Source organism: Nelumbo lutea, chromosome 4, assembly GCF_056320005.1.
Source record: "Nelumbo lutea isolate HS-2025 chromosome 4, American lotus-T2T, whole genome shotgun sequence".
In the NCBI taxonomy this organism is placed as follows: domain Eukaryota; kingdom Viridiplantae; phylum Streptophyta; class Magnoliopsida; order Proteales; family Nelumbonaceae; genus Nelumbo; species Nelumbo lutea.
In genome coordinates this window covers 53,949,817-53,964,166 of record NC_142687.1, presented here as the reverse complement: position 1 = coordinate 53,964,166, position 14,350 = coordinate 53,949,817, and the positions used below count along the sequence as shown (strand labels likewise).

Here is a 14,350-nt window from a genome sequence, read left to right as displayed (position 1 = left end):
CATATGAGAATAGATATGACAGGCAATTCCACAATTAGTTATACTTGAATGATTCTGTTAGTGTATATATATATATATAAAGAAAAAAGGTAACAGATTAAGAGGTGACAAGAGGGCACCTCACCAAAACAAAACATCAAATGACAAAAATTATAAACTGCTCACTGTTACAATTCAGAATTTCAGGAACATTCCAAAAGTTCTCCCCCAAATCTGAACTGCTCATCTTGTTCAAAATCAGGGATCATCAGAATCCAACCGAATCAAGATGTCCAACTAACCCACCAGCAGTCCGATAACTTGGGCTTATCTTCTTGCTATCTCCTATTTTTCTCATTCCATAGAAACCAGCACACAACGAGGGGGATACAACTCCAGACATTTGTTAAAACCCCAACACCAATCTCCTTTCACTTCCTGCAAACACACTGAAACCGAAAACCAGCCAGCCTTTCACCTATCTTCCTGTAGACCCCTACCTCTGAGTCCCAAAATATGGCCACTCCCCTAAAATACCCTCAGAATCCAATTCCAACCAATCCCCACTGCCCCTCCCCCAAATCTCATACTTCAGATTCATATTGAAGGAATCCAAAGTGTTCCTGAAACAGAGCTGCCTCTGGTTCTTACCTGATTCTCTTCCTAACCACTATTCTTCTTTTTTCTCCCTCCAACCCCCTAACATTCCAACTCAACCACCCTCATCCTTAACAACCTACCTGACCCCTTGATGCAATTGAGCTCTGCCTCCTTACATATACTTTCCCAATTCCTCCTCCTCTCTTCCTTCGTCCCAGCCTCTGTTCTTTACTAGACTTTCCTCTCTATTATTCTTCTCTTCCTTGGATTTCTCAAATTGTTCGAAAGCCCTCCTTGCAAAGTCTTCCCCTCCCTACAAAAACAAACCCAAAGATTTGTCCACTGTTACCACTCAACTAGTGTATTAATCTCCAAACCACGTTTGCAAAGCCCTTCTGAGGCCCCTTCTCTCCCCTTCACTGTTTCCTCTTTCTCCCCCCTCTTTTTCTCTAGGCATCCTTTCCTAACATCCTCCCCTCCCTTCTCTCCTTTTGATCCCATATCAAGGCTCCCATATTTTCTTTTCCTCTTAAACACTATTACCTTCTTGTCTCCCCTTCCAACTTCCTCCATGGCCTTCTTCTTCCTATTGACAGTCCCTTCTCTAGATTCGTTCCTATGGTGCTCCACCGAATGTCTCTCCTCCACCACCTCCTTGGCCGAGAACCTAAGAGTGTTAGGAGCACTTACCTCTTTCTCAGGTTGCTCATCATCACGCCTCTTTGCAATCACCACATCTTCTTCATCATTCACTGATTCTATGCCCTCATCCATTGATTGTGCTTTAAGTGAGAACATTGGTACTCCCTCTGCTGGAGGAGAAGAGCCGGACAATGGTGGACACACCAAACTCTGCCTATCAGTGGTTGTGCCATCCTCTTGAGTAGCAACTACCTTCCTTGGCCTTTTCTTTCCTTGTAGGACTCCTTCTCTGCAATGTTTTGACTTGCCTTCTGCTGAAACAATACCTCTCCCTAGCTGAATCCCCACCTTCTCGCCTCCCTCAAAAGTCAAACCTGGCTATCACCCACACGCCACACCCAATCTTCACCCTGTTTTCTCAAATCCTCTCCCTTGCCTTTTGAAATCTTCAACGGACTATTTCTAAAGTTTTTCTTTCCAATTACACCCTTACCCCCAGCCCATTCAAGACATGGCTCCTTCGAAAATTGTCAATCTCTTCTTAGCCTATGGGCCTCATGCGACCTTAATACCTTATTGGGACCTTCAGTCCTCCATGCTGTTTCTTTTGGGCAATTTAGTTACTTGGAGAAGCAAGAAGCAAAGTGTAGTTGCTAGAAGTAGTGCTGAGGCTGAATTCAGATCAATGGCTCAAGGAGTGTGTGAGGTTCTTTGGCTAAAAAGGGTGCTAGCAGATCTTAAGAGACCAGTGAGTTTTCCTATGAAACTGTATTGTGATAACAAGGCAGCTATCAGCATTGCTCATAATCCAGTTCTACATGACAGGACTAAACATGTTGAGATTGACAAACACTTTATAAAGGAGAAGCTTGAAGAAGGAATAATTTGCACTCCGTTTGTACCTACCACGCAGCAAGTTGCAGATGTTTTGACTAAGGGCTTGTTGAGACAGCCATTTGAACTTCAAGTTAGCAAGTTGGGCATGATAGATATCTTTGCACCAACTTGAGGGGGAGTGTCAGCAAGATATGATTTGTGGCAAATTAAGAAAGATATGATTTGCTACAATTTTAGAAAGATTTGATTTGATTGATTACAGATTTGATTTGATTGATTACAGATTTGAATAAATTTAGGAAAGATTAGATTTGAATAAAATTAGGAAAGTCATATCCTGGGATTAAGGAAAAGATATAATCAATCCCTAATTGAAAGAGATTCTAGGAGTTTGTCTCTCCTATCTTTTCTTATTTAAGTTGTATGCTCAACATGTTTTATCAACACATTATCAATACAGAAGTATTTCTTCTTCTTTCCATCTTTATTTCTTCTTCTCTCCCTCTTTATTTTACCACAAGATGTTCCCTATTTGTCCCTTGCTTGGCTAAACAATCAGCCATAGCATTGGCTGATCTCCCTACCCATTGTATTCTAACAAGTAACAACCAAATTCCTCGTCAAGCATTTGAATTTTTTAATATCATTTTTGAAGCACCAAACTGTAGTTTCTGGTTTGTAGCCACCCCACAACCACCTGAGAATCACATTCTATTAGTAGCTGCTCCACTCCTAGCTGTACGGCAAACTGTAACCCTTGTAGTGCAGCTAATAATTCTGCCCTCGTGGAGTCCCCTTCACCTAAAGGACCTGAAAATAGAAAAGTTACAGAACTACTTACATTCCTTATAACCCCTCCCATCCCAGAAAGACCTGGATTTCCCAGACTACTACCATCAAAATTTAACTTCATGAAACCTTCAGGTGGGGGTACCCAGCTCATGCGCATCTTTGTCTTCAGAGAGGAACTGCTTGCCACTTCTGCCCTATGCCTCCACAGGTCATTAAAAGAGAACTGCTGAAATAAATCCAGAGATTTTAGCCACACTATAGCCCTGTATAGGATACATTCCTTCAGATCTTGTTGGCTTTGCACCTTCTCTTGGAATATTCTGGCATTCCTTTCCTCCCACACTGTTCAAAGCAAAGCTGCTCTTGCAACCCTCCACATTATTCTTCCTCTTCGATGGCACCAAACAAAGGTAGAAGGGTCAAAAAACCTGCTTACATCTGCTGGCCTATTCCACCTGCATCCAAAAATCAAGAAGAGCCAATCCTACAAATCTTCTGTAACAGTATAGGAAATTAGTAAATGGTTGCAGTCCTCACCAAAGGATTTGCAAAGAGTACACCAATTGGGTGAGATGCAGAGAAAGGGCCTTCTCCTTTGTAGATTATCCAAGGTATTCACTTTCCCATGAAACGCTTCCCAACAGAAAGCCAAGACCTTAGGGGGAACAGGCTTACACCAAACCTCCTTAAAAGGGAAAGAAAGAGCAGACAGTGGATGCCAAAGGGCCTTGAAGAAAGAAGCACAAGAAAAATTACTGAGGGCACAAGAGTCCAAACCTTTTATCTGGTTCTATGGGATCCAAGCAAACTTTTTCAAGAGAATTCAATAAGCCAGTTAGACTCACAATTTCCTCATCCCTTAGACCTCTTCAAAACCCAAAGTCCCAAACTGGAGTCAAAGGAGATTCCAAAGGGGAGCAAAAAGAAGAAATAGGCCCTTTCTTATATAGAGAGACAGAGAATAAGGATGGAAATAGGTCATTCAAAGGAGCCCCTTCAACCCAAAATCTTCCCAAAATAGAACCGAATTACCGGTCCACACATCATACTTGAGAAAACTGTTGAGTTGAGGGAGAACACTGTGGATTGCCTTCCAAGGTGTTCCCAAAGTTGCCTGCCGAGAAACCCCAACATCCCACCCATTCTCTGAGTGGCCATGAATACTTCCTATCACCTCATACCACAACCTTTCTCTCTCTAATAGCCATCTCCATAGTCATTTCCCCAACAAAGCTGTATTCTATTGCAACAAGTTCCCTAGTCCTAGACCTCCCTCTTCTTTACTTCTACATACCACCTCCCACTTCACCAGGTGATCCTTCCTACTTTCTCCTGGTTCCCAAAGGAAGTCCCTCGTTAACTTTTCTAGCCTCTTAGCTTCCCTAGAGGGAATCCTAAAGATTGACAAAAAATAAGTAGGTAGGTTAGACAGGGTAGCTCTAATCAGGGTAATCCTACCCTCCAAGGAAATCTAATTTTTCTTCCAAGAGGCCAATCTCATCTTAAACTTCTCTTGGACTGGACACCAGAAACTGCTCTCCCTAGGTGGAACATGATTACCCCACACACCCTTACAACTCTCTTCCCCCAGCTAGTTTTTAATCAGATCTAGATAGAATGACTACTATGAACTTCCCATTCTTACACTCCTTCCACCATAGTTCTTCCCTTGAAAAACTAGAAACCTTTGAATCCTCCAAGACTTCCAGAAGCTTTAACATTCCTCCACCTCCCTACCCCATAGAGGTCTCCTAAACTCCGGGCACCAAATTACCTTGTCCCCCCCTCTTCTCATAGCAATGACTGATTGAAACATCATGGTCAACCAGCCTGTATAGTTTGGGACAAACCTCACACAACCTTCTCACTCCACACCAATTATCCTATCAAAAATTAATTCTAGATCCATCTCCAACAAAGGCCATCTAAGTCTAATCTCCTCTAACTCCTCCCTCCTACCTTCCTCATTTGGGCCATAGACATCAGTGACTCCCCAACACCACTCACCTCCCTGTGCTAATCTGAGACAGACCGACATCGAAAATTACACCACCTTCTCCCCTACCTTCAAGAACACACTTGGGTCCCAGATTATGACCAAGCCCCCTGAAAGCCCTACTGCATTCAATTCCGACCATTCCCCAACACTTGAACGCCAGATTTCAGACTTCTCCTGTAACCTAAACTCCTCCAGTTTAGCTTCTTGAAGGCAGACCACATCTGGCTTAAGCCTTCTAATCAACTCTCTCACCACCATCCTTCTCCTATCCTCCCTCAAACCCCTAATGTTCCAGGAGAGGATTTTCATCCTTCTAGTCTTCCTTTCTTAATTTCCTTTCTTTTTTCTTTTTTTTTCTTTTTTTCCTTTTTTTCAGGACTCTACCTCAGAATCTTCTCCCTATATTTCTCCCTCATCCCATGCTTTGCCCCCTTCCACCACTATTTTCTTCTCCCTTTCCACCCTTCTCGTCCTCTCCAGATTCTCGAAGGCTTTATTCGCAAATCCTTCCCCTCCCCCCCAAAAAAAGGCCAAAGGTTTTACCCACCTCCACCTCCCTATCCACAAGTTTGTTAATGTTCACCTTTCTGTTACTCCATTTATCACCCAGCAACAACAAACTCCTTCCTCCCTTGTCCTTCTCAACCCCCTATTCTTCCTTACCCTCAGACCTTTTTTCCTCCTCCACCTCCCCTCCCCCTTTCTCTCGCTCCTTCCCTCCTTGAGTTGAGCTTCTTCTCTTCCTACTATAGACCTTACCTGCTCTATCCTCTTCTTCTGATGCTTCTCTATGCTTTCTTTTGGCCCCTATTCCAGTCTCTACACTACCATACCCCCCCGATGTCACCTCTGTCTGAAGCCGAAGAGCTTCAGGAGAGGCAGGAACACACTGTATCTCTTCCTCAACAGTCCAACAGCCAATCTCTTCCTCTTCTCGATTGTTCGGGTTCAAAATGAAATTAACCAACTTACCAGCCCCTTCCTCTCTAGTGCCCTCTTCTACTCCCTTTATCACCCAGCAACAATGAACTCCTTCCTCCCTTGTCCTTCTCAACCCCCTATTCTTCCTTACCCTCAGACCTTTTTTCCTCCTCCACCACCCCTCCCCATTTCTCTCGCTCCTTCCCTCCTTGAGTTGAGCTTCTTCTCTTCCTACTATAGACCTTACCTGCTCTATCCTCTTCTTCTGATGCTTCTCTATGCTTTCTTTTGGCCCCTATTCCAGTCTCTACACTACCACACCCCCCCAAATTTCACCTCTGTCTGAAGCCGAAGAGCTTCAGGAGAGGCAGGAACACACTGTATCTCTTCCTCAACAGTCCAACAGCCAATCTCTTTCTCTTCTCGATTGTTCAGGTTCAAAATGAAATTAACCAACTTACCAGCCCCTTCCTCTCTAGCGCCCTCTTCTACACTGCTCACCCTCACCTAACTGGACAGAGACCCTACTGCAATCCCGGACTATACTACTGCCTCAAGGGTTTTCCTTTGTTCTCCTCAACGTTGAACCCAGAACCTCCCTCTAGCTGCTTCGGCTAAATCTTCCTCCTCTTGCTCTATGGTATAAATTCTTCTTTCCCCTTCAAAACTTGGAGATTACCCAGACCTAGTCGACTTTTGACTCTTGCTTCCTAGTTTCCCTGCTTCGACCCTCTACCCTTCCTCTCCCAGATTTTCTTTCCACTTTCACCCCTCCTTACAACCCCCAACCCAAGCTCTCGGTATCTTGTAGTGTCACCTAAACCTGAGCTGGTATTTAAGAGAGCCCAGACCTCTCCCTCAGCCTTTTTTTTCACTTGCAATAGTCGATTTCTCTCCCTTCTTGACTGGCCCCATGCTTTCCTCCTTTAAAGAGTCACTTGGCTTAAAAGCCAGTTCCATGTGTCTTTCTCTGGACATATTTGCCCCTACATCCTCCCTCGAATTCTCCTTTTCACCCAAGTGCGACTATCGGACTTCTTCCTTTTCAACCTCGCCAACGTTTGATCTCCTCCCTCCCTTGTCTGCTGGCAACTTCTAGACCCACTCCACCTCAAAATTGTTACACGGGTAAACAAGTTGGCCCATGGGATCATCCCAACAACAGTGCAAAGCTGACCTGTCTTCACCTTCCACCATCACCCTAAGCAGATATTGTTCTCCAACAAACTCAAGCCACATCAAATTTGGGATACCAAATACATCTTCCACCTCCACTAGGATCATCGCCAAGTCCATTTTGTCCCAAGTTCAATTTTTCTGGTCCTAAGTGAGAAATCTTCCACACTTCTTTCCAATCTCTTTGAACGTCAGTGTGCACCACACATGCAGGGGAATCCCAGCTACCACAACCCAGTAGGCAGTTCTGGTGTTTCCAGAACCAATTGCCCCTGACGCCAGATACCATCTCCCCAGACAGAGCTCTACCTCCCTAATCTTCGACCTTTCAACTTCCAGAACCCAGTCAGCTGCTTTCATATTGTGGAACATGAAGAGGTTCAGACTCCCTCCTAGATTTCTCACACCAATCATTCTCTCTGGACCCCATTCCAAAATTGCCCAAGCTTCCACTCTCTCGGCATCCATCTCCCTTCCCACAAACCTCCCCACTAGACTGACGTCTAGGACATTCATTCTCTCCTCCATATTTCCCACCTTCCTGACATCCACCCGCACCTTCCCCCTCTCCTCTATCTTCCTCGGTTTACTAGTAGATAGAGGAGGTTAGCAACTTGATGCAATGCCAAACTATTGGTGCCTCTACCCACATTCTTAATGTGAATCAGCAATTTATGATGGTTTCAAGACCAATCAAGGTCTGGACTCTGGATGATATATAATGTGAAGCAGCAACAAGTATTGATGGTAGCAAAATCTGAACTCTGGATGAAAAGAGAGTACAAGAGAAAACTAGCCCTTAATTAACACTAGTTTACAATCTTTGCTTGCTTTGGATGATATCATGATATTGAAAACCAAAAATGAGACTTTTCTCTGATTGAGATATTATATAGTTACAAAAATGAAGAGAATGGCAGTCTTGAAACATTTTTTTCCTTCTTTTCTTTATTTTTTCTCATTTCATTTTCTTGGATGTATTATATGCATATAAAAGTTTCCTTTGACATAGATAAAAGTTCATTTTTCTTGTAGTAGTAAGAAACCTAGTTCTCAGCACCGAAATAATAAGTTGCATATCCATGAAGTATGATCATGAGAGTTTGGCAAAAGTTTTGGTGCCAGATGCCAACCTCATGCAATCCTCCTTTCTCTGGGCTTGGAACCAGCAGTGTAAGACAAGCCCATTTTTCTTGTAGTAGTAAGAAACCTAGTTCTCAGTACCGAAATAATAAGTTGCATATCCATGAAGTATGATCATGAGAGTTTGGCAAAAGTTTTGGTGCCAGCTGCCAACCTCATGCAATCCTCCTTTCTCCGGGCTTGGAACCAGCAGTGTAAGACAAGCTCACACTGGCAAAGTTACATATCCAAGAAGTATGACTACAAGAAACCAATTATAGTATTTTTTTTTTTTGGTAGTAAACATAAAAGAGAATTTCACTAAAACAAAAAGGTAAGGCTACATAGAAACTGGAAATAAAGAAAATAATCAAGTCAGTTACCAATTGCACTTTCTCTGGCTTGTTAATGTTGGAACCACGCCGAACTCCACCCCCTGTTCCACTCCCATCAGAAACAACAGCTGCTGAAAATAGGGTTTCAAGCTCTGAAATATCGATTTCAGGAGCCCTGATAAAAACCAGAAAAATGTCATTTGAAAGATATCAAAAGGAGAGAAGATACAGAGCATAAACAAACATTAGGAAAAGCAACATTGTTTACACATGGAGCCTTCCCACTGTACAGCATGAATGACTTGCACAGCTGATGAAGAAAAAAAAAAACATGAAGTACTTACACATTGCACACAGTATCATCATCACCTAAGTCCAGTTGCCCATGTTGAAGAATTACAACTACATCAAGCTAAGGCCCATTCAAAATTAACAAACGTTTAACCCAACCAGACCCAAGTTACACCACTGTCAAAAAACCATCTGATCAAAACATATTCCATAGAATCTGATGACCCATTTGGACAAGAAAAAATGGTCTGGGACAATATAAAAGAAGTATCTAGAATGGAATCAGAAGCAGACATGCTTCTTACATCTCTCTATTTTCATAGGAATTCATCATAAACTGATGAATTAACTATACAAAGAAAGTATCCAAGTTAATAACACCAATCTTTAATAGAAAACTTTCTATTCATATTAACCATATAAGTGAAAGAGATAGGAGTGTGTGAATGTGCAGGTTTAGGACCAGATGGTCTTATCTTATCCATCTCCAAAGGATAAAGACCATGTCCATGTGAATTGCCTATGCCAAAATCACCACTATCAGGTGACCTTTTAACTCTTAACCATTATTTATTTGTATTATTTACAAAGCTTTTTCCAACTTTAATAGGGCCAAAGATCATTATCCAATAATGTTCCCAAACATCTTCCAAGTTCTTGGGAAGGGTGCACTGGATACAAACCTAACCTTCAGCACTCCTTGCACAAAGTGGCTGCTCTTAGACAGAAACCCGTCTTCTCACACTTACCAGCCCAAGACTTTACAACTGCACCAAGAAATCCCCCCTCTCCATCCTTAGTATAACCAGTTTTTTTTAATTGTTCAGTACAACTGTTTTTCTCTCAATGTAAATTAAAACAAATTCAAGCTGAATTTTTCCCCAAGTCTTGCATTTGCAGCTATTCATAGTCTGGTCCTTGTCCTTTACAACTAGACACCTGGAAAGTTATAGGGCCCCAAACCTAAGATATTCTCATAATGAACATGTTTCAATGAAAACTTTTCTCATTCCAGATGTAAATGATTTTTTATGAAAATACCTTGGTTGGTTTTCCTGTCTCTGAGAATCAGCCCATAAACTTCCTTGCACTGCTCGAGTCACCTTCACCCAATGTAATGGCTTTAGTGAAGCTTTCTTAGGCGCACTAGCACCACCACGACCTCTACCCTGATTGGAAGCAGCCTGTCCTGATGAGGTTCTCCCCCTTCCAATAGATGGTGGTGGTGGGGGCGGTGCAGTAGAACTCCTTGTGCCAGGTGGTGGTGGCGGACCTGGGGGATTTCCATGAATTGGTGGTGGAGGAGGAACAACACCAGGAGGTTTTGGAGCTTGTGGTGGTGGTGGAGGAATTGGACCTTGCCGAGAAGGGCCAGAAGGAGGTGGGGGAGGAGGAGGGGGAGCCCCATGAATAGAACCATTAGGAGGCAATGGTGGAGGTGGGGGGGCATTACCTGATGAAGGGCAGAGACGTGGTGGTGGCGGTGGTGGCGGAGGTTGTCTAACATTGCCAGAACTAGAGGGAGCAGGAGGAGGAGGTGGTGGTGGTGGTGGTGGTGGGCCTCTAGAATTAATAGATGGTGGTGGTGGTGGTGGTGGTGGTGGACCTCTAGAACGAATAGGTGGCGGTGGAGGAGGAGGAGGTGGAGGAGCTGCAGAACTAGTGGAATTAGGCAAAGGAGGTAGTAAAGGGGTTTTGGAAGAAGTAATGGGCGGAGGTAGAGGAGGAGGTGGCGGAGGAGGGCTTCTAGTAGAGATAACAAGAGGGGGTGGTGGCGGTGGTGGCGGTGGTGGTGGTGGTTGGTCCCTACCAGAAGCAACTTGAGAAGGTAGAGGTGGAAGTGGTGGTGGTGGTGGTGGTGGTGGAGGGCATGTGGTTGATGTTGAAAAAAAAGGAGGTGGTGGCAATGGAGGAGGTGGCAGTGGAACTCCTTTACTGGGAGTTGAAAAGGCAAGAGGTGGTGGCGGCGGTGGTGGTGGAGGAGGGGGAGGAAAAGGAAGCAATGGAGTTTCTGTACTTTGATCTGAAGGAAGATGTGATGATGCATCGCCAACGTTTTTAGACATTGGAGCTGAAACATGGGAAATAGTATCTTCTAGGGGCATAGCACCTTTTAATTCAATATCTTGAGCTAAAAGATTATCTTCTATAGCGCTTGTTGCAAATGGAATATACATAGAATCCAACATGTTGGCATTCTTCAATGAGTCATTTTCTTCTTCAGATTCTGTAGATGATGTCTCAAAACTGACCCCACTATTAACTCTTGGCAAGACCTTCCCATCACTTAAGAGGAGTTCTTCAATTTTCTCTTGCAAAGCATTTGAAGAAATTTGCTTCAGAAACCACAAAGCAGCATCATCACTGTTATCAACCCATTCAACATCACTAAAAAGTTCTTGAACCCTAGAAAACGCTTCAATGGGCAATCCACCTTTCTCTTCACCATTTAAAGTGACAGTTGGAACCCTAGGGGGAGAAATACTCTCAATTTCACCAAAGAGAACCTAAAGTTACAAGCTTAAAATTAGAACAGCTAGCAGGCAAAATTTAACTACTTTAATATTGAATAATCCAACAAAACTTCAAAGAATTCACCTCAGCCTGAAAACCTTTTGGGTATCGCTCCTTGGAGTCCCAAAGAATATCCAAGTCCTCCCAATTCAGCATCAATATGTTGGATCTGATAAAAGCAGTATTGAACATCATTCGGAACATCATAACTTCCCTTTCTGGATCCAAGTCTAAGTGAAGACACTCCAAAACAACATCTCCTTGAACCAAACATTGGATGTCAATTTTAATTACATCACAGTCCACCTGCAACAAGAGACCATTTTATGCAAGCACCAGCTTATATTTCAAATGAAATGAAAAATTGCCTACCTGTTGGTAATGGCGGAGGGATTTATTTTTTTTGGACATAGAGAAAAGCATTTGGGTTGAAAGCCCATCCTTGCTGAGGAGATTTCGACCAAAAATGCGGATAATTGGCCTGCATCCATTCTCGGAGTCGAAACTTGGAATTGCTCGAAGAATGAGACAATCTAAAGAAAGAGCCCGCTCACTTGGTGGCCATTCTGGAGAAATGTTTCTCCTCGCCACATAATGGAGGTAGCGTAGCTGAGATGGGAATGGGTTTAGAGGTGATAAAAGCTGTAATAGCCCTTTTGGAGCCTCCCGATGAACAATTTCAAGAATCTTATGCTCACCACTGTGGAATTTTCTGAAAATCAAAAAGCTAGCTAGGAGAAAAGCTAAGAGTGGCCAACCCCCTCTTTCACAGTGAAGCAGGATGATATTTTGATGATTCCCTAGAGATAGCCAACTCTCACAAACACGTAAGAAATGCTGTATCAAGGACAACGGAAGGAGAGGACAACCTTCATATTGTCGTGGATAATCCATGACAGTGACATCATACTCACACAGAATTTCTGCAAACTGACTTCTCTTCTCACCTTCACGGAAGTTAAAAGCAAGAAATGAAGATTCTGCATACACTTCATGTAGCTCAGTTATAATTTCATGCAAGTAAATTTGATACATTCCATCCGGCAAAGCCTCTGTTGAGAAGCAGGAATCAAAAACTGTACGTACACGCAAACAGACATAAACCCAGTGAGCAAGAAACATCATTAAACTTGATCATGCCTGAGATATTATGCTCCATATATTAAGATAAAAAGCAATATATAATAATGAAGATAATACTTTAAAAGGAGGGATGGAGCTCCTTACTATATACTCTGTCCACAAATTCCAGCAAGCCATCAGGAGGTCTTCTATAAAAGAATCGACTAAAGAGAGACATTATCTCGACAACAAAATGACAAATGAAAATGATGAAAGCCCGAGGAGGCTCTATATCACAATACAAATCATTTAATCTACGGCGTAGAGTAATTGAAGAACCTAATTTTCATTCCTGTCTATCCCATTCTGACAACCACATTAAATCATCGAAAAACCTGCGTGTGTAGAAATACATCGTTATTATTAAACGAACAAGTATATAAATCTTTAACGGAAATAACATTAGCAATGCCCAGTACATATTTGAAGCAAACATCACCGCGCATCCTCTTTAATTTAAGGGGAAAACAAGTAACAACTAAAGAAAACATAATTGAACCGAACAAATAAAATTAGGGTAAAGAAACGACATGAAAATGGGAAGCACCTGGTGTCTCCTGCGATCTCCAGAAGTTACTGGGCCCAACCAAAGTGCAACAGCTCCAAAGTGACCTCACACACTCTTTGCAACTTTAGATAGCGGCCTGTTTCGTCCGGCAGGGGGAGGAATGTGGTTTAAGGGAATTAACGAATCAACCATGGTGGAAAATAGCAATGGCAGCAGTGATGGCAGTGATGGCAACGAATCAACCCCACACTGATGTCGTTTAGTTTTCAAATGCAGAATGCCGAGTAACAGAATTAAATTACTTCAGCTTTCCTTGAATCTTCCTTCGAGAGGTTGTTCGTTGTTGCTGTTGCAGAACTCTAAATGAATCATAACATAACCTAATTTGCTCCTTTCACTTCATCGAGAGAAGAAATCGGTATAATCGATATTTATTTTAAATGGACGAATATTCAATTCAAATCACCACGCTCCAAGGGGGGAAGCATGCTTTAAGCAAAGGTTCAAACAAAGTATTCGTGATGCCAAAGCCTGAAAGCCAATTGTCATTGCGAGAGACACCGTCCTCACAGCCCTTGCGGCCGTGCATTGGGACTTAGGAACCTATCCGTTTCACACTGTTGTTGTGTCCCGTCGTTGATCCGGCCGGTCGAACCGTTTTATTTATTTATTTTTTTAAGAATTATCACCTTCACCTCAAAGGATGGTCCAATTTATCCCGAACCCGACCCGATATAATGTTAAAAATAAAAATATAAAAAAGCAGGTTGGTTTGGGGGTATTCATGTAATCATGTTTGACGGTTTAGCCCATTAGTTTTACCAAAACAACTCAACCCAAAAGGTTATGGGGTGTTCCTTTCGTCGTTCAAAACAAAGGTTTTTTTGTGTTTGATAAGTGATAATCATATCATCTTTTTTTTTTAGAAAAGAAAATATTGGTTTGAAACATCAAAGGAATTCTGCTATATATGATTGAGGCATGATTCTCGAACCGTTATTGACCCAGATGGTCAGACGGTTTGGCCTAGGAACCATCTAAGCAACAATTCTATTTCACCCTTAACCCATATCTTGACCAAAAATCATTGACTTGGTTAGCGATCTATTGATCCAGGTGGTCCAATTGTAAATTCATTTGACCTGAACAACAATTTTGCCCATTTTTATTTTAATTATTCTTTTAACTTTTTTTAAACTGAACAGTCGAACCATTGACTCAAAAATCAATGGCTAAAGAGATTTTGATTACGGGACGATTTTAAAAACATTGGGTTATGGTTTATTCTAAATAACATGGGCTTTTTTTTTACTTAATACATTGTCAACTCTTTTTTGTGTAAGTCACGTGTATAGAAGCAATTAATTAATGCCATTCAAATTTGATCATACAATTATTTATTTATCATATGTAAATAATAATATATAGTATATTAAAAATCTAATATAATACGTTAATCAATATATGCTTATATATTTTTTCATAAGCATAATATATATAATATAGGAATAT

General features: G+C 42.1%; 1 protein-coding gene across 6 annotated transcripts in view; it reads right to left on the bottom strand.

The window, feature by feature from the left end:
• Nucleotides 1–13,476, bottom strand: part of AFH14 (Formin Homology 14) — an 89,675-nt gene extending 76,199 nt beyond the window's left edge. For all 6 annotated transcript variants that reach the window (XR_016113236.1, XR_016113237.1, XR_016113238.1 and 3 more), the window contains exons 1-6: nt 12,878–13,476; nt 12,436–12,665; nt 11,581–12,284; nt 11,293–11,514; nt 9,736–11,201; nt 8,452–8,578 (exon numbers count right to left, since the gene is read on the bottom strand). Coding sequence is in view for 2 of the 6 variants with exons in the window: in XM_088986070.1 (XP_088842196.1) it covers nt 8,452–8,578; nt 9,736–11,201; nt 11,293–11,514; nt 11,581–12,284; nt 12,436–12,508 (2,592 nt within the window). In the remaining 4 variants the exon portion in view is untranslated. The remainder of the gene's footprint in view (nt 1–8,451; nt 8,579–9,735; nt 11,202–11,292; nt 11,515–11,580; nt 12,285–12,435; nt 12,666–12,877) is intronic.
• Between the last annotated feature and the right edge of the window lie 874 nt (nt 13,477–14,350).